At 37.6% G+C, this 27,184-nt stretch overlaps 1 protein-coding gene and 1 long non-coding RNA gene across 8 annotated transcripts in view; one reads left to right on the top strand and one right to left on the bottom strand.

Annotated features, from left to right (window-relative positions):
- The window catches only part of Septin7 (septin 7), a 63,473-nt gene extending 41,556 nt beyond the window's left edge, over positions 1-21,917 (bottom strand). The window contains exons 1-3 of one of the 6 annotated variants that reach the window (NM_022616.2): positions 21,731-21,916; positions 15,776-15,777; positions 898-1,000 (exon numbers count right to left, since the gene is read on the bottom strand). In NM_022616.2, the coding sequence (NP_072138.2) occupies positions 898-1,000; positions 15,776-15,777; positions 21,731-21,791 (166 nt within the window). In that variant the 5' untranslated portion in view covers positions 21,792-21,916. Of the gene's footprint in view, positions 1-897; positions 1,001-2,181; positions 2,206-15,775; positions 15,778-21,288; positions 21,308-21,730 lie in introns of those variants that run through there. The other 5 variants (NM_001113740.1, XM_063266076.1, XM_039082087.2 and 2 more) reach the window with 5 other exon arrangements.
- Positions 21,918-21,985: 68 nt separating this feature from the next.
- LOC108351664 (uncharacterized) overlaps positions 21,986-27,184 on the top strand; it is a 39,176-nt gene continuing 33,977 nt past the window's right edge. The window contains exon 1 of one of the 2 annotated variants that reach the window (XR_005488015.2): positions 21,986-22,122. This is a non-coding gene — a long non-coding RNA (uncharacterized LOC108351664). The other variant, XR_010054098.1, reaches the window with a different exon arrangement.

Below are 27,184 nucleotides of genomic sequence, written 5' to 3'. Positions count from 1 at the left end.
TTTCACATCCTTAAAACCAGTAACAAGGAAATATAACAAATTTCCTTTACACTCATGATTTTAGAATGTAAAGCCAGCCTCTAGCCAGTGAAAACAGTCACTTAAGAATAAGAATGTCTGGGCTGGAGAGATGGCTCAGAGGTTAAGAGCACTGTCTGCTCTTCCAGAGGTCCTGAGTGCAATTCCCAGCAACCACATGGTGGCTCACAACCATCTGTAATGGGATCTGATGCCCTCTTCTGGCCTGCGGTTGTACATGCAGGCAGAGTGCTGTAAACATAATAAATAAATCTTTAAAAAAAAAAAAAAGAATAAGAATGTCTTTGAAGATTACTAATCTTACCCAGAGTAAAAATACAGGCTATTTCTATATATAAACTGATGGCATTAACCAACCTATATTCAAAATAACCCTCAATGATGTCTTCAAAGTGGATTATAGATCAAAGTGTTAAGACTGAGTTAGAAAATAGCACTTCCCTGCAACAGTCACACAATGAATGTAAATCAAAAGGTAATAATCTGAATTATGATCTTTTAACACACCTTTCTTTCCAAAATTCAAAGCAAACACTTGAACATTAACTTCACTAAAGGAGGTTAGCCAGAGGACAAACACAGTAGTAAGCAGCCACTTGGTGGCTTTCCCTTTTAGCAATCACTTGGAGAGAATTACTGTTGTTCTACTCAACTACTATGCCCATCATTTCTCAGTTCTCAGCTTTACCAAAGGAAGGAGGAGATATAAACTCTATTATGCAATAGCTGTATTCCTAAATGTTTGAACATAAGATAAAGTTCAACATACATTCACTGAAGTTAGAGATACTATTTTTTAAATTTAACCAAAGATGATTAAAAAGAACAAAACTTCAGATTAGTAAGAAATCATCTCACCTACTACCATAAGAGTGAATTCAAATCCTCTTTTCACCGATTTTCTGTACACTTGATTTGGGAGGTTGGCAAATCCCACATAGCCCTCAAGGTTCTTCGGTTGCTGAGGAAGGTAGGAAGAACCATGTAATTCATGTATTAATTTTGTAACATTACAAATTCCCTCATTAACTTATTTTTTTAATTATACAAGCTATTCTTCATAGCAAGTCAAATAGCTTATATTATCATCAATAAAAACATTAATTGAAAAAGGTACAGAAAAATTGAGCATGACTTGAAAATAAAAGTGACTAATTACTAAAACCCAGGAAGGAAGAATGAATAAAGCCTATTCTCAGAGCAAAGATCTCACTTGACAGTAAATTAGTAACAAGAGCTGACTGACTTACTAAAGCAACAAAGTAACAAAGAAGTTTTAACAGGAAAAAACCAAATCCCCTTAAATGTATATACTGACAACCTTTGCACACTAGTTTCCACACTTAAATGTTCTTTAAATTATCTTGACTCAAGCAAGAATATAAAAATTTGTGCTTAAAGCACATCTTTTCCATAAATCTTGAAGATTTTCAGTATCAATGTCAAAAGGCATGTTTCTTTCTAGCTGTAATCCCAGGCCCACTTGTATCATTTCAAGATGACCCATGATCTTGTATCATTTCAAGATGACCCATGACCTTGTATCATTTCAAGATGACCCATGATCTTGTATCATTTCAAGATGACCCATGATCTTGTATCATTTCAAGATGACCCATGATCTTGCTACCTCCCTCTTCATGAAATAAAACGTATAATACTGGATTTAAAATAAACTATAACTATGTCAGTTATACGGAGTTTTGATTCATTGATGAACAATCATTTCATGAGTAATTTTTAAAAATAATTTTAAATTGGTCAAGTAAATCTGACTCTGTTTCTGACACATTTCAATTCTAATGGTAAAACATGTGATATCAAAGAGTTACTCCAACATGTCTGGATTCAAATGGTCTATACTCTTAACTGGGATCACATTTACAGCTAAACCACAACTTCCATGCTTCCCACTATTTTAAACTAATTTTTAATCCAAATATTGAAGACCCAAGCTAGTCAAATAAATTAAGAGTTAATTTTGAGCGCAATTAGGAGTCTAATCAGACTATAATATTTTAAAGCCAAGTGTTATGAGTACAGCTAAGTTCCTTAAAGATCATATTTCATCTAATTATAAGTTAAATTTAACTTAATTTAGACTATAAACAATGTTTTATATAAATTACATAGTATACTCACAGCTACTTTGTAATGGAAACATTTCCATCATTCCAGTATTCCAGATTCCAACAGAACAAATTCACAGAAGACAAGTGAAGAATTCCACAAAATGGCCCATTCAGTCCAAACAGGAGTAGCAGATCCATTGGAACACAGCAAAATACAGAAAAATGAAAGTTACTTACATGTAACTCAACAAATTAAAAGTAAATTAATAAGCTAAAATAAACTGAAGACAGACTCCTATGCATGTCCAAGGAATACTCTCACATTTTCAGTACTTTTGCTATTTCCTTTGGAAACATTTAAAGATCTCCTATCTTTTACTAAAAGCCAGTTACTATACTATGTACCTGAAATCTTACAGGAAACGCTGAGGAAAATGTAGACCTAAGAAGTTTCAGGAAGGTATACTATGAATTTCATATTGTTGTCGGTCAATAGCTAAGTTTTGACACATTCAATGCAGCATTTCAAAATCTGTCAATTCAGACTTAAAAGACAAGTAGATTGTAGCTAAAGGTAGCACACAGGCATAATTAGGTAAACTACAGGCTATGAAAACTGGAAGACAACTTAAAGAACACAGAAAAACAAATTAGAATCAATTCCCTGTGAAAGGCACATGTTTACACTTGTGTACAGCCTACCTCAAACAATTTGAGGCAGTTAAGGTCTTCTCGTAGCCGATAATTAAATTAATTTAATAAGTAAAAGCAAAATTTCAAAAACTGTCACACACACACACTCACTCACGCACTGCTGTGCAAATTATCTGCGAGTTAAAAGTCTTCACCACCTATCCTTTTCTCATGCCATGTAAAGGAAGCCACCAGACAGAAGGTAGAAACACCTCAGAGTATGTACCTGTGTCTTACTGTCTTTTCTTCAGTAGTCCTTGGTTCATAATCAGTACTGTTTTAGGGTTGAATTAAGAAAAGGCAGGAAGCATTCCAGACAACAGGAAGGACCCTAAACTGGCAATAAATCTGCTACTTTCGGGAACAAAAGAGAAGATATGTGATCTACACCAGAGGAAAAAGACAACAGGATAGGAAATAAGGTCAGGGAGGCAGGCAGGGGCCAGATCATATGGGACTCAGCTAAAGCAAGAAGTTGGAATATTATTTTAGACAGGAAAGGAAGCCACCCGAGGGTTTTACACAGGCAAGTGACCTGATTAACAAGTTAAAGATAGCTCTTACTGCTAAGTGAAGCAGAAGAACTAAGAAGACTGCTGCAATTATCCAACGAAGAGTACATTAAATTAAGCTACTAGCAGGAAGCAATGAGAGATTAAGGATTCCAAGTGTGTTTTTCAAGGTAGAGTTGGTGGAATATTGCTAATAAATTGGATAATATCAATGAAAAAAAAAAACAAATCAAGAGTAACTACTGGCTTCTGACTTGAGCAACTTGATGGTTAGTGATAGTTATGAAAACTCTGGGTAATGGAGGAAATGGGTAGGGAATGCCAAAATCAACACAGCCTTAAACATGTAAGTTTGGGATGTCTTATTCAAGCAGAGGTGTTCAGTAGACAGCTTTAAACAGATGACTAGAAAATTCCAAGGTTGCAAGTTATCTGCACATGGATACTACTGGATTCCAAATGGAAGAGGCTCCAAGGCAAAGCCTTGACGCACTCTAACACATTAGGCTGAAAATTAAAGTTGAGAAAACCCTACCAGGAAGATGGGAGGAAAACTAAGACTGCAAGGATGGGACAGCCTTTTAACTGTTATACCTAACAAAGGAAAAGATGACCTGTACAGTTTTAAGTTTACTGCTACCTTTTAACAAGACCACTCTTAATAATACAGCAAAGATGTGATTAGGCTGATTTAGGTACACTTAAATTTAAATGATCTAGAACATTTAACTTAACAATTCCCATATGACTGGTTTCTGAGTGCTAGATTTTCTCTAAAATCCTAACAAAATATGAATCCATAACTGATAATCTCCAAAAGAGTGGATGATCACACTTTCAAAACAAATTTCTTCTGAAAAAAAATTTATCCAAATGACAAAGGAATTTGGCTACTGCCGCCAACAAATTTTCCTAGAATTTGCATGCAAGCATCCCAGAAAATACAAAACCTACAGCCTGGAGCTAACCTGGCACCAAATACAATGTAAAAACTATACTAACAACATAACACTGTTTGTTAACCAGAGGAGATAAGTTTTAAGCATCTTTCCTAACTCTGAACTTTAAAAACCTAAGTCTTTAAATCTGAAAGTCTTTTTTTTTTTAAAGATTTATTTATTTATTATACGTAAGTACACTGTAGCTGTCTTCAGACACACCAGAAGAGGGCATCAGATCTCATTACAGATGGTTGTGAGCCACCATGTGGTTGCTGGGATTTGAACTCAGGACCTCCAAAAGAGCAGTCAGTGCTCTTAACCACTGAGCTATCTCTCCAGCCCCTAAATCTGAAAGTCCTAACCACCCATTACTCCTTTTCCTGCACACATAAAATAGTCACAGTGCCAGAAGGAAGTTAAATCTCTGGGTAAGGAAATGTTATTTATATGTATGTGTGAGTGGTATAATTATGACTTTTATAATAATGAAACTATAAATAAACAGTTTCACTGAGGCCCTTGGATCATGAAGGTACTCCCTGACCTGAAGCTAGTTACATAAGAAGCAACACTGATCTCTTATAATAGCTTGTATTTATAAAATATTTTAGTTAATAGATAAAATTTCTATATCAAATATCTTATTTGAGAAGACAAACTACTCTGTTGATGGAAATAAAATACATTGTATAGATCTGTGTTAAATTCATTTAACTAGTTGTAGAAATTAAAAAATACTAGAATAACAATATATTTCAAATAAGTTATAACCGGCTATAAAATTGAAAATTTTGCAGAACTGGGTTATATTTTTTTTACCATATATATAGATTCTATTTCTCCCACTGTCATTGCATTTAAGAAAAAAATACCAGGTTGCAAAGATACAAAGGATACATCAATAACTTTAAATAGCATGGATAAACACTGATCTTTCCTCTATGGTTTAAATTCAATCTTTGAATTTTAGCATATATGTATATTACATGTTGTTTTACTCAATGACAAAAAATTAAATTTACCTCCAAGTCTTTCAACTAATTCTAATGGAGGAGGCAGGCAGTGGTGCACAGCCACAGTCCCAGCCCCAAATGGAAGCAGAGCAACAGAGTCACTCGAGCACTGGGACTCAAGGCCAGCCCAGTGAAACCTCCACTGCAAAGCTAATTAACTCATTATAACTATGAGAACCAATCACAAATTATAAAAGGAAAAGATATTACCACAAAAATTTACTTGTCTACTACATAATATCTCTAGCATTACATAATACATATAACTACAACTCTCAGGCACTTGCTTAGCTGAATTTCTAAATCATATAGCAAAAGAGAAAATGTTGAAGAACTGCACCATTAAAATGGTATGAATATTTTTATTATAAATAATCTAAAAAGTACATATTAAACTTAGTATAACACAAACACTGAAATATTACAGGATTACATAGGCATATCTCCTACTCCTATTTTAAAGGTTCATGTGCTTTTCTGTATTTCTCCAGCTAGTTTCTACTACAATGTGGGTTTTGTTTTTGTTGGTTTTTTTATGTTGTAAAATGTATTTTGTGTGAGTACAAACTTGTGGATATCATGGCTCTAATGTCAGACAATTTTGGGAGTCAGTTCTTTATTTCTACAATGTTGAGGGGGGTTCTATCTCATTTCTGCTGTTGTAAATTTTAAGCTAGTGATAGGATTACAGATGGAAGTGATGAACTAAAATAAAATTCATTTTTATTTTCATTCATGTGCACCTACGTGTGTCTGTGTGTGTACATGTCACATGCACATGAGTACCTATAGAAGCCAGAACTGGGCATCAACTCCCTTGGAGCTGAAGTTCCAGGTGGTTGTGAACTACCCAGTATGGGTGCTGTGAAATAAAAGTCTTCTGAAAAAAACAGCAAAAGCCTCTTAACCACTGAGCACTTTTCCAGCCTCAAATGCATTAAATTAAATGCAGTAGATGTATACTGGACTATATACCAAAGTACTAAGCTGATGTACTTCTATAATTAACCTGGGGGGGGGTGCTAATTCTTATATTTCTGATTTCAGGTTTGAGCAACTAGATGAACTGTTGTACATATTAGTAAATATAGAAATCATTTCAATTTAATGTACCATTAATTTAGATTAATTCTTCTAATCTTAAAAGAGAGGAATGACTAGAAAAATTTTAAGAGACAAATATATGCAAACAATAAAAACAGGTAGAGAGGGCAAGGAGTTAGACCTGGTGGCTACTAGGGAGTCTAAGGCAGGAAGAATACAGGTTCAAGGCCTGCCAAAGTTAACAAGGTTGAATATGATGTAAGTTGGTGTTGGAGAGTTTAGTATGAACAAGGCCCTGATTCAACCTGATTCAAAATACAAAAAAAGAGAGAGTAAAAATAAAAAGTAAGGCTGTAGATCACAAAATCTTTGGATGTAAACTTGAAGCCATGTGATATTTTGTTTTCAAATAGCAACCTATAACTTGAACATAAAGTAACAAATTTAGGATTTATCTGAAACTGTTATTCTCTGGAAAAGACAAAAGGACCAGACTCAAGAGAGCTGGCAAGTAGAGCTGAATTAAGGGGTCACATGTGGAGAAGGCAATAACTAAAAGAATGTGAAGTGTGAAAACTGTAGAAGGGAGTGTCTTTTTAAGATTTAACAAAAGAAACACAAGTTTCAGGCCCCTTATACGGCCATTAAAATTCTAGCTGAAGTTAAGGATGTAGCTCTCTGGTGTGTACTCACAATATAGAATATTCTCTTTTCCACTACACATGTTGTATCATTGACTGTTCTCAGAGGCAAAGCCAAAAGGATCACACATAGGAGCCAACATTATCTACAAAGCAAGTCCTAGAATAACAGAAAGCGAACTTGCCTCAATAAAATAAAATAAAATAAAATAAAATAAAATAAAATAAAATGGGTCACCTCTATAAATATAATAAATGAGTATATAGAAAACCCTAACTGTAATAAATTCCTGGTAGGACTATAAGTACTGCTACTAATTGGAAAAGATTTGTAATAGCTTGAAAAAAAATTAACATGTATACATCTGTGTATTTGAGTCAGACTAAAGAAATGAACCCTAAGTCATCATCACTACAGAATTTTTTTAAGTCAATTAACAGCCAACCAGCTGAAGAGCTCTGTGGGGAAAGGTGACTGCTGGCAAGCATGAAGACATCAGCTCAATTTCCCCAAACCCACAAGACAGAATGATAACCAACTCCTGCAAGTTGTTCTCTGACCTCCACAAGTATCCCCATACCCAGGATAAATAAACAAATGTAAATAAATAAATAAAAATAATAAAAACAATATAAAAGAAGACAGTACCCCAATCTTAATTAACATCAGTGTTGTTTGGCTAGCTGGGCTTCATGGCAATTCTTCTACTATCTCCCAAGTTATCGCCAAGGAATCAGAAGCAACTCAATTTTTAAAAATTCACAATGAAAGAAAATGAAGCCATGTACTTCATAAACTACTGTGTGTTTACTTTTCTTTAAGTCATTTTATTCGTTTCCATTTCAAATGATATTCCCCTTCCCAGTTACCCCCCACCCCCACCACATTCCCCTTCTCCCCTCCCCTTTCGCCTCTATGAAGATGCTTCTCCACCCACTCCCACTTCACAGTCTAGAATCCCCCTACCCTGGGGGGTCAAGCCTCCCTCCCCACCCACTGATGTTAAATAAGGCCATCCTCTGTTACATAGGTATCTGGAATCCTGGCTCCCTCCACGTATAATCTTTGGTTGGTGTTTTAGTCCCTGGGAGCTGTGGGTGGTCCAGTTAGTTGATACTGTTCTTACGGGGTTGCAATCCCCTTCAGCTCTTTCAGTCCTGCCCCTAGCTCTTTCTTTTAAACAGGTAAATTAGACTTTTTGTATGTTGACAAACTCATAAAACTACAAAAGAAAAAAATCTTAGCTGTAAGGAGAATACAAGGAAAGTCGAGAAATAAACTATTAATAAAGTAAGACAGATAAACAGTTGCTCAAGTGTATATCAACCACAGCAGAGTTAGACATTTCAAGAGTCTGGTAGTCTTATGACCCCAATTAAGTCCTATTATTTCTTAATTCAGTGAAAAAAACAGAAGGTACACGTGAAGTCTGCAAGTGACTAAGCTAAAAGTTACTTTCTAGGACTCTAGACCTCTAGCCAAACCGTGTGCCTTTTCTGAAAGACAAAGTTTTAATGAAGGTCATAACTAGAACAGAACTTCAGAAATAAGAGATGGAAAACATATTTGATCTATTCAGTAAATTCTCCAAATTTAAGGAAAGAATGAATAAGCAAAAACTATATAGCAGCCCAAGGAAAAAAGAAATATATCTTAGTTGACAACATACATCAGTAGGGAAACAAAACTGTCCTAAAAGGTTATTTAACTTTAAGATTCATTAGCTTATTTCTCTAGAATGTAACCCCAGGAAAGGCCATGTACAAAATATAGTTCAGAGGAAGTAGCAATGGTACAAAAGCCCTGGCTGTCTGCTTCATAAACACTGTCAAAAGAAAGGAAAACAAACTCCCAAACCTCAGAAAAGCCGCAGGATTGCCTCCAGAAGATTATCTAATACTGAAGAAGAAATAGCCTTCTGATCTCAAGAAACAAATGAGAACCTCTGAGTTCTAATACAGGACATAAGTGTTTTTAAATTTTCTTTGAGTTACATTAAAAAAGCAAAAGGAAACAAAATTAATGTAACAACATACTTTACCAATGCAAGATGTTCAAAACATTCTATAATCAATATAAAATTAACAAGGAAAAAAGCAAAAAAACAAAAAAAGTTAACAAGATACTTCATATAAAAATGTTTCACAATCCATACCTTAATTCACACCTCACCTCATCTAAAGTGTTCAACCACCATGTGTTACTATTATGTCGGACAGTTCAGGGTTAAGCAACCACCTAACTTAGACTGCAGGGTGAGCTGCTTCTATGATGAGACTAAATGATTTATTTCCTGTCCTACAATCTCCTGAAATTATTGGGAAGATTATCCCAGAAATTTAGGGATTAGTTTTATCACAGTTTTCGTCTGTCATTGTTATCTTTTCTTTATGCAATATATGAGCATTCTCTAATTTTACTGTAGGGTTCTGAACAGAAAAACTTTGTAAGTGAAAAAAATTCTATTTTTGTATTGCTTCCCTACTGCATTCCCATGAAAAAACAAACACTTGGTTTTGGGGGGTGGGGGAGAGTAGTTGTGACAGACCTAGCATATTGATGTAGTTGCTGGGAAATTAAAATTTTTACAAAAATTATTAGCTAAATTCTTAATAAATTATAAAGGTTTCTCTAAAATTATAAGCTAAATTCTATAACTAAAGATTTGAAAAGCCTTCTTTGTTAAGCTACTGAAGCAAAAAAATAACTTAATATCACAAAAAAGGTGTATGGCCTTTTTTCTTTAGCTTTGAAGGCTACAGATTCTAGTAAGCTTTTGATGAAAGCACACACCTAACCCCCACCTAGAAATAGGCAATTAAAATCTATAGCTTGGCTGTAGAGCCTGAGATATAGTAATCTTAATAATAACCTAAAAACCCACACTGTAAGTAATGAAAAGATACTAAAGTTCAGTAATAGATAAACCAGCTTATTAAAGTAGAGGTTTAGGTGCAATATTCTCAACACAGATTCACTAGTTAGGAAAAAGCCAAAACAGTAAAGATTGATGAAGAAGCTAGCTACGGGAATTAAGGTCCTTTGTTTAACTTAACTAGATTCTACTTCATTAAACACAATACCTATAACCAACAGAACTTAGAATACCTACCCTTCAATCAAAAAAGCCTGAAGTAAGCTATGAGTATGCTGTATTTAACCAACTTGTGCTTTCTAACAAAAAACGCCAAGGCAAGACTGACTACTTTCTGTATGCTTTCACTATTTCCATTCACGTCAAATTTTCATTTCTCCAAACTTAAACTAGAGTAATCAATTCACCCTGTTGGGCAAGCCGTATATTCTGAGCATCTTTAGTCAACAGCCTAAATGGGTTTGGTGGCTCCTTTACTAGTAGATTGTTTTATATATCCGCAGAACAAGATTATCCCTACTTAAATTAACTTCCTTTTCAACCAGCATCTCAACTTTATAGGAAAAAAACTGAGAGCTAAACAAGTAATCTAGCTCTATGATTAACAGTGTAGATCTTAAATTGGACTGAATTTGAGGCATGTTTACACAGGAGAATTGAGATCTGGTACTGTAAACATGGTCAAAATATGAGTAAGGAAGTCAAAGGCCCTAGGGGAAAACCTATATCATGTTGTCAAACTACCTTTTAAATATTTATATTTATAGATAGATAGACAGACAGAAACACATAGGTCAGATAGATGGCTTTTTAAAAAAGAAACCAGGAAATAAGAATAAAAGGTAGGTAGATATATGTACAAAGCAGAAAATTCAAAAAGCTACAGTTTTAAAACTCATCCCAAAAATGTAAGAAAAGTAAATTACTAACTTAAAGTACTAATAAACACCGTAAGAATAACTAGAGAAGGGGAAGAGGTTTGCTAAATATTCTCTTTAAAATATTGTTTATAATTTAAAATATCGAAGCTATAAAATGTCCAGAAACTACAAAATAGATAAGCAACTTTAACACATTTAATTCTGAAGTTTAAAAATATTAAATGTACTTAAAACATACTAATAATGGTTTAATAGATCAAAAGACTATATTAAGTGAATACCAAACTTTCATAACGTATTTACAGAATATTTTCACATATATTGCCTCATATTGTAAGAAAGATTCTTTCTTATAAAGAGTCTCAGCCCTGGCTATTCGTCAAAATCACCTAAAATATAAAATACTTAAATACAAATTTCTGGACCCTTTCTCTCACCTAGAGAATAAATGAATCTTTGAATGGGTTATATACTTTAAATATTTCCGACACCAAAATTGGGCATAATACCACTGATTATAGCATTTAATAATAACACTGATTATAGCAATTAAGAGTGAAATGAATTAATCAGCGATTATTGAAGTTACTGTTTTCCCTGTTCCCTGTTATTTAACCTAATCATAAAAGTCCATTCACTAAAATTTTATTTTTATACTTACTTTAAAAATGGTTTACAATGTCAGTATTAGAAATGAGTTAGCTACTAGAGAAGTTTTCTTTGTAGAAAATCACTTCATATTTCAGAATGTTACAACAAGTGGAATGGTATTCAAGTTATTTTTAATAGTAGTATACATTAAAAGCATAAAGATAAAATTACAAAAAAACTTTTTTTCCTCTTACACAAATAATCTCCCTCAAAATAGTCTCTAAACTTGATAAAATAGAAAAAAATCCTTCAATAGAACTCTTGACTATATATAAGAATACAAAATCTTGGACTAGAGATGGTTCCTCAATTAAGAGGACTAGGTGTTCTAGAGGAACTTATGTTCAATTCCCAGCACCATGTGGCAGCTCACAACTGTCTAACTCAGTTCCTGGGGATCTGATACCCTCAAACCAATGCACATAAAATAAAATTAAAAAAAAAACATAGGGCTGGAGAGGTAGCTCAGCAGTTAAGACACTGTCTGCTCTTCCAGAGGTCCTGAGTCAATTCCCAGCAACCACATGGTTACTGTGGTATGATACCTTCTGGCATCCGGGTGTACATACAAATAGAGTACTAACATACATTAAATCTTTTTTTAAATTAATAACTTTTTAAAAGTTTAAAAGATACAAAATGTCAATTCTTTTAAAAAAAAGACATTAGTTTGAAATGTACCAGTTCAAATGTTAATAAACTTTAGTAATAATATGTTCAAGAAATTAGGAGATTTGGCCTAACCGAGAACAGGAAAACTTCACTAAATCACTTTTAGAATTTTCTGATGTGCAAATTAATCTGTTCACTTACAAAATATAATAAATTAAGGCACAAGTGAATACAGTAATCTTAAAAACAGTTCTTTTAGATCTTAGGTGACCATGTCTTACTGATACCATAGGAAATAAAACTAACACACACACACACACACACACACACACACACACACACACACACACACACACACACATTCATTCTCTCTCTCTCCAAGCCTCTCTGTCTCATGTTTTAAACTGTCCATCTCAGTCAGGAAATGGTAGGTACCTATGCACTCTATGCCTGCATCTCCACCTTCCCTAAGAGCTACCAACCAACCCTTTGTCTCCTTATGACTGCTCTAATTCTATCTTAGTCCTGGAAAAGATAAATAACCTTTTCCAATCACTTGACCCTACCTTGATACCTTATCCAGTCTTCCAGTGATAACCATCAAGATGATTCCCATCATTGCTATTCTTTTAAACTTCTTTAATGAGTTTATTTCTTATTATCTTTTCCTCTAGCTTCATAATCTGATACTACCATGATTTCTCAGCATGTAACAAAGTAACCATCCTTTTTATCTACCAAAGATTCCCCTTCTCCAGTCTGAACAGGGCAGTCTGGGATCAGTATATGCTACAGGCCTTTAAATCACACCACAAGTTATTTACTAAGTACAACAAAGATCTGGGAATACAAAACAAACAAGCTCAGGAATGCATAGTGGAGGCAGTCCACTATATAGTAATACAGTCTGATAACTTCCTAAGGTAGTTATCTCAATGTTTCTCATTTAGCAGGCATCATGCTAAATAAGATTTGTCTACTTATTACTTTAAGAAGGGAAAAGAAAACTGCTACTTTACTTGCCCAGCATTCAGTTAGGCATTCATTAAACCTGAAATGTGAATCCTGGTCAGACTTTGTAACCTAAGATCTTAATCATCATGGCTCTGCTTCTGTCAAAGTATTAGCTTCAATTTCCCAGAGCCAAACACACAAATAGCAGATACAAGACATGTATTTGTTAAATGAACGAACTTGTAGTGTCAAAGTTGTCAAAATCTAATGGTATATTACATCAAAAGCAAAAATTAGAGAACCTGGACTCTGTACCCAGCACATACAGCACAGTTCACAACCATCAGGAATTCCAGTTAGAGTATCTGACTTCTGTGGGTACTGGGCATTCACATGGTGCACAGACATGTAGGCAGGCACAACAATCATGCGTACAAAATAAAATTAAAATAAATTTTAAATAGCTCAAAAATATCTCAAAAATGTTTACCATCTTGAACAATTAGGGAAACGCAAATCAAAACAGCTTTGAGACTTCACCTTATTCTAGTCAAAAATAATAAAGATCATCAACAACAAACTAAAAACAAATGCTGGAGGGGATGTGTGGAAAAGTGAACCCTCACTCGGGTCAGTAGGATCGCAAACTTGTTCGTCCACTCTGGAAATCAGTATGAAGGAACCCTCGAAAGCTAAAAACAAGTCTACCATATGACCCAGCTACAGCATTCCCTGACATATACTCAAAGGACTCAACATCATACTGTACAGATACTTGTCTCAGCCAACTTCTTTGCACTCTCTCTTTTCACAATAGAGAAATCAAAACAACCTAACTGCCCTTCAACTAACAAATGATAAAGAAAATGTAATACATATACACTATGTGACACCATTCCTCTGTTTAAAAAATCAAATCAAGAAATTTGAAGGTAAATCTATGGAACTCATCATATTGAGTGAGGCAATCCAGACAGAAGGGCAAATGACGATAGGTTTTCGCTCATCTGCAATTCCTAGCTCCTCTAAGTCTACAGATATGAGTATATGGTAACTGCAGAAAACAAGGAAATAAAAGCAGGAAGGGGGAAGTGGCGTTAACACAGTCTAAGTGAATTCAAGGGGGAAATGGGGAAAATGGGACTTTAATTTGGGAGAGGTGCATGAATATAAAAGGGGAAGACAAACAATTATCAGAGAAGCCATAAGGGGTCATATTCTCTACCTAAAATGAAATATAGCACATATCAAGTCTGTGTTGTATGTGTACATGCATACATACATAGATTGTTTAAATGAAATTTTCCCACCTGGACTCACAGTGCTCCTCCCAAGAGCCATGGACTATCTTAAAACAAACAAATGGACAAACAAACATAAAAAAAAAAAAGGAAGAAAACCCCTCTACTATGCATGAGAAGCCCCCTTTAAGTTGTTATCAAGATTGCATAAGAAATTTCCAAAATATGATATGCTATTGCTGCTACCCGTTGAGCCACCCCAGAAGTGGAAGGTTAAAGCCCTATTGCCGAAGATAGCATCTACTTCAGACACAGGACCTAGAGAACACGCTTCCTTCACGAGAACCAGCTTTCCTGGTACCAGAAGACACCCATGCCAGCTTCCAAAGGAGGGAAGCGACCAACAGTGCTACCCAGATATGCCAACTATGAACCACAACAAAAACAAGCATGGGCATGGTAACTCTAAGGGTACAGTAGTAGCAACCAAAGACTCTTTCCTTAAGACCTTCTTATCAAGAGGGAAACCATGCCGGGTACTAGAAACCTAGCCAAATATCCAGGGCTAGTGAGGTCTTAGAGGAAAACTTACAACTTTCACCTTACTAAATCAGCAAAATCTAAATATTTACCCTTATACCATCAAGTATTAATTATCAGCTCTCATTAGAGAAACTTCTCTTTGCAACACAGATCATCACGGAAAACTATAAATCAAAATACAGAAAACAAGATTTCCAGTCCCAACTGATCCACCTATAACACAATTCCTGAGCTCTGGGGACATTTTTGGAAGAGAGAGTAAAAAGTTTTCTGAGAGCTGGAACACCAAGTTTGCTATGAGGCTGCAACTCCTAGAAACGTCAGAGGTGATGATCCACATGTGGAGAAGTCTCATCCACATAGCTCCCTTAACAAGACCTGCATATATATCAACAACACCAATGAGCATGCCAACATGGAATGGGGAAGCTCACAGACCCTCAACCCTAGTAAGTAATGGGCAACTGAGAAATGCTGAGAAGGAGAAATGGTCTTCTTCCCCAAGAAGAATTCAATTGGTTATAGAATACTAAGCCTGAGATCACATATGTACAAATAGCGTGTGTGTAATAACAACTAAAGAAAAAGTCATGGATCAGAGAGAGAGAGAGAGAGAGAGAGAGAGAGAGAGAGAGAGAGAGAGGGAGAGGGGTAGGTTGGCGAGAAGAGGGGAAATGATGTTTTTTAAATTTCAAAAAATAAAAATCTTATAAAAATATTTAGAGCCAAAAAATAAGAAAGAGAAAAAGAGGGCTGGAGAGATGGCTCAGCGGTTAAGAGCACCCGACTGCTCTTCCAGAGGTCATGAGTTCAATTCCCAGCAACCACATGATGGCTCACAACCATCTGTAAAGAGATCCGATGCCCTCTTCTGGTGTATCTGAAGACAGCTACAGTGTACTTATATATAATAAATAAATAAATCTTTAAAAAAAAAAAAAAAAAAAAGAAAGAGAAAAAGAAAGAAACAATAGAAGCACTGTTGAGAAGAGGTGCAAGAAAACTATTTATTCTAAGCTTCCTCACCACAATGAAAGGGTACTTGTCTCCTTAGGAAGCCACAGCTAAGCAGACTGGGCTATAACCAGCTAACCAGGTAACCCTGTTGGCACTTGGATCTTGACCTTCTCAGCCCAAAACTGTAAGAATTGACTTTGTTCTTTAGAATTGATTCAATCTTAGGTATACTGTTATCACAGCACAAACAAACTAAAACACAATATGATGTTTTATAGGGCAGGAAACCTGTATGATTTTTGATTCTGTACTTTAAAAGAATTCTTCAAACTAACATACAAGAAGCTATTAACATAGATGGCCTGAAGAGTAGAAAAGATGACTTTCAAGATAGGAGGAGCTCAGCACAGTGGTGCTCACTTTTAATCCCAGGGGGAGTCAGAGGCAGGTGGTCTACTGAGATTACTACTAGGTCAGCCTGGTCTACATAATGAGTTACAGACCTGCCTGAACTACACAGTAAGACACTCCCACCAAAAAAATGGAAAAGGTATGAGGAGGGACAAAAAGCAATTCCAGAAACAAAATAGAAACACAATAATATACACAAGGCTATGGGTCCATAGGTATAAGACTTCTATAAGCAGTATCTGTTAATAAAATGAAAAAGGGCTTACAAAATATCAAATTGTCATTACAAGACTATTTTACAATGTTCAGACGCTGTAAAAAATTTTTTTTATATTGACAAAAGTTATTCATATTTCCAGAGGCCCATCCCAAGACTGTTTATCAAACTCTAGAAAGCTACTAGAATTATGTTCCTTTAAATATACCAAGGTGATCTTTTAACTTTTTTCTGTGCATTTGAAATCTTATAAAGGGGCTGCAGATATCACCTAGTCAGTAAAGTACTTGCCATGAAAGCATGAGAGTCTCAATTTGGATTCCCACTACCCCAGTGTAAGCCATAAAATCCACAGATGACACCACGCATGTGCAACCCTGTACGGACTGGTGTAGGCAGCATGATGTCTGGGGCTTACAAGCAAGCTAGTCTAGCCAATCAGGGAGCTCAGGTTGATAAATCAGACAAATAGGCTGGGGAGTTGATTCCGTAAATAAGAACACTTTCTATGTAAGCCTGAGGACCTAAATTCAAATCTCCAGCACCACACACACTCACACACACACAAAGCTAGGCATGGATGCACATGCCTCTAACCCCAGCACAGAAAGAGGAGAGTCAGAGACAAATGGACCCCTAAACTGAGCTTCTGTTCAGTGAGAGACTCTGTTTCAATATAATAGTAATAGATGAAGATGCCTAATGTCCTCCGTTGGCCTTTACATGGATGCAATTAGGCACATGCACCCACAGTCATGTGCATAACCACAGCACAAAAACATGTACCAAAAATTAAAATAAGGTGGAGACCATAGGGGACAGCATCAACCACTGATTAGTCTCTGACTGCCACACTTGAATATATGGATGGACACAAAGGTAGACACACAGATAGACATACACGCACACACACACGCATATGCACCAAATACAAAATCAGGAAGGAAGAAAAACTTCAAAAACTACCCAGAAAAACTATGACTATATATAGCTATATAGAGAGACTGACTATATATAGTTTTATATATATATATATATATATATATATATATGTATGTAATCTAATCAATGACTAACAGAAATCAGATCAATGGTTACCTGGAGCAACAAGGTTAAGATTGAAAAGAAAAACAAGAAAATGTCAAGATGTTAAAATGTTCAATGTCTTGATTGGTACATAAGGCTATAAGATATATCTGTGCTTACATATCAAGGTTCCTTGAAGTGCATGCTTAAAACCTGTAAATGTTATAGTATAAGGGCCTTAATAAAGTTATATAGTATAAATAAACGTATAGCATAAATACCTTAATAAACTTACTAAATTGAAAAATACTTGGAAATGAAGGTTTCTAGGTTCCTCTCCCAAACACTACGAATCTAGGAACATTACTGAGAATAAGATAATCTGCACTTTTAAACACAAGGCCATGATGGCCTCTTCATTTTTAATGATCACAATTTATACTCTGGGATCTATTGACTGATCTAGCACAATGTCAAGGAATTACAATAATAATAATGATGAATCAAATATGAACAATAAAAGCAAAACTGCTACCTAGATAATCCTAATTCTCAAGTTTGAGAAATACTAAGTATATGTAATATGCACACATACATGCACCATACATGCACACACATGCTCCTACAGGTTATACTCACAGAACAATAATAAACTCTTATTATATATTACTCTATACACATTAACATTGCCAAGATTGAGAAACTGACTGAAGGCTCATCTCAAGTGAAGCTTCCAAAATTATTCATTTATGACTCCAGAGTAAAATGGAGCAGATTTAGCATGCTTGGGGCACAAAGGTGACCTCTAAAGTGCCACTAAGCCTGACCTCTTGAGCTTGGTTCTGTGCCAAACACAGTGAAAGGAGAAAACCGACTCTAACAAATTGTCCTCTCAACTCCACATGCACCCCCACCACAATAGATATAAACAGTCATACACAAATTTTAAAATTTTAAAAATAAAAAGGAGTCATCGTAACTTTTGATTACCAAGGGAGATATACTCTTAATATTCTTTGTAAAGTAAACATAGACTAAAACACAAATACATGAAGATGCAAAGCTAAAGCCCTACATAAAGTAAACAGGAGCAGCCTCCTGCTATTTTTTAAACACAGGTATACTTTGCTCTTCTCAGTTTTTAAAGTACTTTTAAAGTTACTGGCTACAAGTACATAATCTTTTAAGTCATCTATCTGATAAGGCACCATCTTTAGCCACCCAGAAATTACTGCATAACGCCCTAATCCAGGTTTCTATTCTGAAAGCATGGCAGACCAGTGTATGAAGATGCACAGGATTATATTAAAAGATAGAAATTTTAAGCATAATAAAATAAGACTTCCTGTGAGGACTGAGGCTACTAGAACCAAATCCAGAACCTGTAGATGCTAAGTTAACTGTGTTCTGCCACTAAACTGCATCCCCTCTCTCATAAACAGTTCTGTTTTGCTAAAATAGCAAGAGCATTTTCTGTATATTAGACCTAAGAAGAAGAAGCTGGGACTTTTGCTATCTTTCTCATTCTGCTTTTATTTAAAAGACGTTTGCAGAACTTTGGATTTGGGGCAGTGAGGAAAGAAAGGGACTTATGTAGTGAGGAGAAAAGGGGAAGGGAAAAAAATAAAAATCCTTCACCTTTTGTGAACACTAACTTAAAATGAGTGACACCTCAGTAGAAGGAGCAAGTGAAGATCTGAATCTATGTCTGACATCAAGCTTCAAGTTCTCAATCATGCAAAGGTGTACTTTCATTAAGATTCTGAACCAGAAAATGCCCCTCCCCCTCTCCTAGACTCTCTAGAAATCTGATGACACAAATGATCAAAAGAAAACAAACAAATAAAATAAAAACCCTACAAAACTATTCTTTTCAAAAGGTGAAACAGTCATTGGCTACTATTTTTTTTTTTTGGACCAGCCCTGATTTTTATCTGGTTTTGAGGGTGACCTCTTCTGAAGATTACAAATATGGCCTCTCTAGCCCTACTAGCTTCTGGTGTGCAGAATAACTGAAGCCAAAAATAAGAAAAAGGCAACATGAACTTAACAGCCTTTATTTAAATCTTCTTTTCTCATACCAAGGCCGCAAACCCTTTTAACATCCTTACTTTTGACCAACAGCACTTTTTGACCACACAGTACAGAGAATGGAATCTACACATTTTTGTCTCAAAGCTCAGTAAAATGCATTAACAAATTTCAACTTTTAATAAAAATTTGAAGATAGCTTTTTAAGTCAAAATATGAAATTAGGCTTTCTGTCAGCAATTCAGTCAAGCAACACTACTGTCCAGTCTATGCTGAATATATATATACCATCAAATTATATGTCTGAGGCCAACCTGCTCTACAACTAGCTTCATTCCAATCTGTCATAAAGTCCCAAGTTAACTCTCCTCCTGCTTCCTTAACACTTTGGTTGTTACAGTCCTTTAAACTGTCCTAAGGTCGGCTTGGAGTCCTCTGCTAAACTGACCTTGCTCTGCCACTAAGCTGCATCCCCGCTCTCATAAACAGTTTTGGTTTGCATTAATAGTAAGAGCATTTTCTGTAGATTGAACTTAATAATAAGAGTCTGGTCTAAGAGTCCTTCAAATATCCCAATAGATTATGTCTTTACCATAACTTTTCGTGTCCTTACCTACAAATTATCTCTAAACCAAAACCAGTACCTATAAATTGCTAAATTAGGAAAACATTCACCAAGTTCTCATAGTCACACAGAAACTTTGTTTTCAATTATGTAAGCCTGAGTGCAATGTGATATTTTTAATAACAGTATAAAGAGGGCCAAGCTCCATCGCTGCCCTATCACTGAATGGCACACTTTAGCATGTAAACTACCCATGTAGCTTCCATATTTCTTTGATAGTGCCATTCAAGCCCTATCTCCTCTAGTCTCATTCAGCTGGCTGTAATGAAGATTGTTTCTTGCCTCTACTCCCCCAACCCCACCATCCCCTACTCTTTCCCTTGCTGATTGGAGAAATAATGAATCCAGGAAGAAATTGTGCCCATCCTTCAGTCTCTCAAGATTCTACAAGTTGCAGTCCTGCTATATGCATGAATCCCAGAGTTTCCTCAACTTCTCACTACCTGAATGCACATAAATATGTTTTAAAAAAAATGCTTGTCACTCTAGATTACCTGTTCCTCTCCCCAGAGGCAATTGGAAAGAGCTTTCCTTTTCATCAAAATTAGAGAATTAAAATAAGTAACTCTCAAAGTTGAACTACTTAGCAATAAGCTTGCCAAGATTTAAGTAACAAGTAATGATTTCAGCAACTTAGCAAACATCTGGTCATCACAGATTCTAACCCTTCAACTGAAAGAAAGCAGATATGGAACAGTGTACTATAAAAAGTAACTTAGCAGAAAAAGAAATGTGTAAGAAAAAAGACTCAATTGCTTAGTTCATACTACATAAAAAGTACGAAGTGGAACTCTGGAGTGGAAAATATGAATGAGATGGCCTGTTCTTTTTCCAGCATGTGGGGGAGGAGAGGAAATGAAAAGGCTTAAGAGAAAAACAGACTACTGAAATTATTTTCAAAAATTAATTTCCTTAAACTTCTCCAGTCCGTGTCTGCCCAACCCCCTCCTTTTTCCAGGCACCGTTCCCATCCCTTTACACCTCCTCCGGGGGGCGCCCTCCGAGACCTTCTCTTTCCCTAATTCCTAAAAAATTAAACCCAAACCAAGCTCAGGATCTGTCTCGAGACTCGCCCGCCATCCACCGGCCTTCAGGGTTGAGCCGGGAGAAGGCGAAGCGAGCAGCACCACGTTTGCTGGAGCTGCTGCTGCTGCTGCTGCAGCCTCCGCCGCCGCCGCCTCCATCGCAGCCCCAGCCCAGGGCATCTTCTTCCTCCCTCCCTCCCTCCAGCTGCCCTCCCTGGCCGGCCCACGGAGAACCCGCGCCCAACTCGCTCAAACATCCCCACCCTGCTCGCCCGGCCTACACACCCACAAGGGGACCTCAACCCAGGCTGCTCGGGCGGGAGACCCGAGCAGGCAAGGCCTCGGGACCGAAGAGTCGAGGGCCGGAGGCCCAGAGGAGACGCAGGAAAGACTGGCCTCCAAGGCGGGTGAGGGCTGGGCTGGGACGGGGCGGCTCGGGCGACTCGGGCCTCAGAGGCCACGGTCCGCCCGCCCGCTCCCCCGGCCTGCCCGCCAAAGCGCAGGAAACGCCGCCGCCTCGGCTCCGCTCACGCTCAATTCAAACTGTCACCGAGGCCGCCTCCCCTCCCCTCCCCCCGGCCGCCGCGCCCCGGGCCCGCCGCCTCCCCGCCGTGCCGCTCGCCCCTCTAGCCCCAGGGCGTTCCCCGGCTGGTCCGGAGGTCGCCGAGTACCCGCGCGTCCCGAGCCGGAGCCGGGATCGCCGGCGGCCGGGGGCTGAGGCTCACCCATGGTGCTGCAGTTGACGCTCCTCTCCTCAGCAGCAGCGGATCTCGCACTGACCGACATCCCCTCCCCCTCCGCGACCAGCCCCGGCGCGTCGCAGCCGGCGGATTCTCCAAAACCTCCTACGCCGATTCCGCAGCGTAGCCGCCCAGCGTCACTGCCCCACTTACGCACACGGCAGCAGGCGGACTGCCCCACTGGCTCTCGCCCGCCCTGAGGCTTCCGGGCCGAGCCGAGGCGGCTACGCTCTCGCGAGATTACCCACCTCCGCGACCTGCCGCCCTGCTTCGTTCGCTCTGAGCGTGTTCTCCCTGGCGCCGCCGCCGATTTGCTGTGCCTCCTCAACCGCCATGTTTACATTGGCCGCGTCTGGGCACTTCCGTTGTCGTGGACAGTAGGGTCTTCAGTATTTTTTTTTCTCGACACTACCTCTACGGTTAACTGCGCTACTTTTGTCACTGAAAGTCCTGGGGATTTAGTGGGAGCGGTGACTGGGGCGCGAGGGCGGGGTCTTGCCCGAACTAAAGATGGCCGCCGCCAGTGCCTCCCCGCGCAATTTCACCTCAGGTTCTGGAGCAGCGGGAGCCGCGGGGTTGGCCCCCGCTTCTCCTTACGGAATTGGCGTAAGGCTGGGAGGCGCTGGTTAAAGAGCCAGCCAGCTCTTGGAAAATTGCCCTCAGGGTGGGGGCCCCCGGTTAGGCGGTTCTGCTGTGGAGCTGACGTCTTTGTGAAAGAGAAGAGACAGGCAGGTGTCTGTTCTCCTAGTTCTCCTGGCCACCCCATTTCCTCACTTCCGTGACTTTGTGGGTGGAAAGTGAGGTTAGGCCCTGCTTGCCTGGACACTTCCTTCTTGTCATGTCTGGTGGTCTGGCGCAGTCGAGAGACCGACTGCTGCAGTTTCATCACACTTGTTGACTCACCTTGGTCCCTGCTCGCCCTCTGGTTGAGGAAATGAATGGACGCATGAGAAAGAAACTCAGTAACAGTTGAGGATATCGGAAGGCGGGAGGTGTCGTCTTATACGGTCCTTAGAACCTTCCCTCCCTAGTGAGAGTGTTCTTAAGTCGCTATGAATGATCCTTCTTTCGTCCCTGCTTGAAACTGATGGTTCTGTAAAGTTGGTGCACAAGTTAAGACATTTTGTATAAAGTTACTGTGAGCCCTAAAGAAATGTTCGTAGCAGCACAGCTCTGTCAGTGAAACAGTATCTACTAATGGAATCCCACATCGTTTAAAAAGTTGGTACACAGACTACTATGTGAATTCAGTGAAGTACAGCTATCAGCATTTATGGAGAACGCAATACTGAGGGGGAAGCAGGTTGCAAAAATTATCTAGTATAAGTAATGTTTTTAGAAAGGTTTTATTTTTTAAATGAGAAGCTGTGAAATCAAAGTGCAAAGGTCTCATAAATGATACATATCAAGTTTAAAATAATGGCTACTTTTACTGAGGACCAGAGGGAGTGTAACAGGAAGCGTTCCATTGTATCTTTTTATTTTCTGTCCAAGTAATCTGAAGAAAATGCGACAGCCAAAAGTTAAAATATGTTAAAATTAAGTATAGGGCACAAGGGTGTTCAATTTCCTGTGTGCTTGAAATACTTCCAAGTAGCCTTTTTTAAAGAAAGAAATTTTATCTAAAAATCCAATTATATTGTATCTTGATTTATGCTGTTCCTACACCTACATTTTTACATTTATCAATGTATCCCACCTTAGCTGCCAACCAATTATTGTGTTAAAGTTCTTTCATTAAGTTTCTGTCTCAAAAAAGGCAATATAGCCTGCCATTGGGCCGGTAGGGCACTACCTTTATCCCAGCATTCAGGAGACAGAGGCAGGCAGATCTCTGAGTTCGAGGTCAGCCTGGTCTACAGAGTGAATTCCAGGACAACCAGAGCTATACTGAGGGGGGAGGGGGTCGAATAAAAGAGCAGTATAGAAAATACAAGGTCTAGGAAGTTAGAGTGTTTGGGTTCAAATCCCAGCTCACATTATTAGGCACGTACGTGGCCAAGGACAGAAAAATTTCTTAACTTTCTATGATCAAGTTTCTTCCTCTACAAGTGTCTGAATTCAGTACACTAATGCATGCCCATTGCCTAGTAGAAGCTTACTGATATTTCTTACATGTAGTTAATTTATCATGATGAATTTATAGTGCAAAATTAAAATATTTTTATATAATTTAATAGTCTATAAAGAAAATATCTATCTTTGTAAGTAAATTTCTTTGAAGACAAGCTTTTAGTAGGATCTGAATCTTAAGAGATTAGTGAATTGTGAGCTTTGTCATTTCCTGGAAATGGATAAATTCTCAATATAAATAATGTCAAAGGTACATTTGTGCTGTCATACTAAGTTCACCCCAAATAATAACGTCAGTGTGTTCTATTGAAAATGCATGGTAAATTACAGGAAATGAGTTTATACCATGTAGAGTTTTCTCAGAAAGAGATTCAGTTTCCAATTATGCTCATTTTATGATCTGTTGTGTGTCCTTGTTAACAAAATAATGCCTAGACGTTAACCTAATTCAGAGAGAGTCTTGAAAAAGAAATTTCTGGGCTTAGCATGCAGGAAATTTCCAATATATATTTACAATGTACACATCCAGTAAACTACCAGCTTCATCAAGTGCTTATTTCCCTAGTCAGCTCTTCTTTCCACTTTCAACAACAACCTCCTCAGAATTTCTGCATTATTTTCAAGTCATCTTTCACTTATTTTCAGAAAAAAGAAAAAAATATATAAACCAATGGATTGTTTCCTCATTCACAAGCCTGCCTGCACAGGCATCCGACTTGGCACCAGGAACTGGATACTCCCTTACCCCCTACCATCTCCGAAGCACATATTTCTGTCTCTTCAGGAACTTCTCTCAACAGATATTTTATTCCACTCAATAAGCTTCAGGATTTTATCCCTATCACTCTACCTTAGGTCATCAGTACTCAGTTTTTCGATAGAGTGGACCTTTTTTTCTTTATTAAATCAACTTCTCTGCAGTATTAGATAGTAGTAATCATGGTTTTCTGAATATATATCATTTGATTTGTAAAACTACACTTTCCTGGTTTTCCTCCTAGATCTCTACCTTTTTGTTTGTTTGTTTGTTTGTTTGTTTGTTTGTTTTAATCTTTCACTCTAGGATCATCTGCCTATCGCTTAACACCTAGAAGTTGTTCAAATTGATCTGTATTTTCACTTTATATATAGGACTTGTTCCTATTTTCACTTTGTGTGTGTGTGTGTGTGTGTGTGTGTGCGTGCGCGCGCACTATGTATTATATGTTTATTAATCATGTGTGTGCATGACACCCAAAGAGGCCAGAAGAGGCCATCACATCCCTGAGACTGTAGTGCCAAAGATTAGGAATTGCCATGAGTGCTGAGAATGGAAAGTAGGTCCTCTGGAAGATCAGCCTGAAACCGTAACTACTGAGGCATCTCACCAGATCCCTGTCTCATGATTTAAAAAGTCATTTATTAGTAGTATATTACTGTGTATATGTGCATATAACATATGTGCAGAAGTCAGAGGACTTTGAGGAATCTGTTCTATCATTTCACCATTGATTCCATCCCTGAAACTCATAAGGCTTCCCAGCAAGTGTTTTCATCCCCTGCACCATCCCGAATCCCATTTCACCTTTAACAGTCCTCTTGTGTCTTGTTGGCTTCTGAGATCATATGTGTGCTGATGACTCCTAAGTATAAGTTTCAAGTCTACTTCTCCCTTTTAAGAATAAAGTTCACATACCTTTAAAATGTCTATCCTACATAGTCCAAGGTATTTCAAAATAACATCTGAAACTAAACTTCTCATTTCATTTTGTCTATGTTTGCTTCAGATCTCTAGATGGTATCATCATCATTCCAGTGACTATTGCTTCATGATTTATAACTCATTCTTCTATATCCATAGTGACCATTCTAAGCCTTAACTAGATCAGTCTGTTTAGTCTTTATACCAGAAGGTGTACATGATATATTTCCTCATTTCTGGCCTGCTCACTGTTTCTCTCTCTCTAGACTCTAGCAAGACTTGCTGACCCTCTGTCTGTAATACTCTAACATTCCATTTCCTTTTCTGCACTCATGCTTTTTTTATTTTTCCTTTCAGTATCAGTTTGACCATTATTTCTCTAAAAGTCTTTTTCTGATCTCCCATGATTGGGTGACATGCCCTCTAAACTTCTATAGTTTCTTGTATTTACTTTCAAATTGTGCTAATAGTACATTTTTGTAAATATTTGTCTCCCTTCCAGTGGAGTACAAACTCTTTAAGAGCAGGGATTCTTGGTAACATAGATAGCCCCACATAGGGTACAGTGTTCACTACTTAATTCGGCAGCTATTTCCTGAGGGATAATTGTGTAGTAGGCACTAATATAGTACTACATGTTGAATGAGGAATCCCAACAGTGAGTAGGGAACTGTGTCTCTGACAATGTGGGAGCTGGAGGTCAATATTTTAACATACTAATACTGACTTTTAAAGGCAATATTAAACTGATTATGAGGCTTTATTCTCTATTAAATCTGTTTCTCATAAAAATACACTAGTATTTTTCAGTATGATAATTGTAACACGTTAAATGCAATAAATAAATAAATAATTAGCTGTTTCTTATCAAGCTCGACATTTTTAGCTGCCAAAATATAAAGCAGTGATGTCCCAAACTAATTTTTATTGCTTTGAAGATACAGATATTTTTCATAAGCTGTGCTTTGTGTTGACATAGATTATTATATTTTAATGTATTTTAGATATTTGTGAATTGAATTAGAAAATAATCTAAACTTTCTCGGTTTTAATTTCAAATAAAGTAGCTCGGGGTTGGGGATTTAGCTCAGTGGTAGAGCGCTTGACTAGCAAGCGCAAGGCCCCGGGTTCGGTCCCCAGCTCCGGAAAAAAAAGAAAAAAAAAAAAAAAACAAATCAAATGAAGTAGCTCATGTATTCCACATAGGCAGTATACCTTAGCATCCTCAGTGACTTGAGTAATAGCAAGGTGCTGTGTGAGGAAACATGTGAGCCCTGCTGCAGAGGCATAGGTAATGCATGCCAGGTGTCTGTTGTTCACCAGTGACTTCCACTTTACCAGCACTCCAAGACAACTACTTAGGACACTTTGAAATGCTGTGCTTCTCTGTGTAGTCTAGGCTGATCTTCGACTAACAATCCTCCTGCCTCATTCTTGCTAGTGCTGAAATGGCACATGTGCTTCCCCACACCTAGTGCATAGGAATTCTCTCCCTCTCTCTCCCCCCTCTACCTTCTTTTCCCTTGCCCTCCCAAGACTCTATCCCTCTGGAACCAAGAGAAAAGAAAGGAAAATAGAAAAAGAGACGTCCTTAAGCTGCTTTTGTCAGTCTGTTTTATCACAGCATCATCAACAACAAAAAACTAATGTGTGTACCGTCCAGACAATCACTTTAAGTTTTCATG

Source organism: Rattus norvegicus, chromosome 8 (genome assembly GCF_036323735.1).
Source record: "Rattus norvegicus strain BN/NHsdMcwi chromosome 8, GRCr8, whole genome shotgun sequence".
NCBI lineage: Eukaryota > Metazoa > Chordata > Mammalia > Rodentia > Muridae > Rattus > Rattus norvegicus.
Note: the sequence above shows the minus strand (reverse complement) of the source record. Positions and strands in the feature narration are given on the sequence as shown.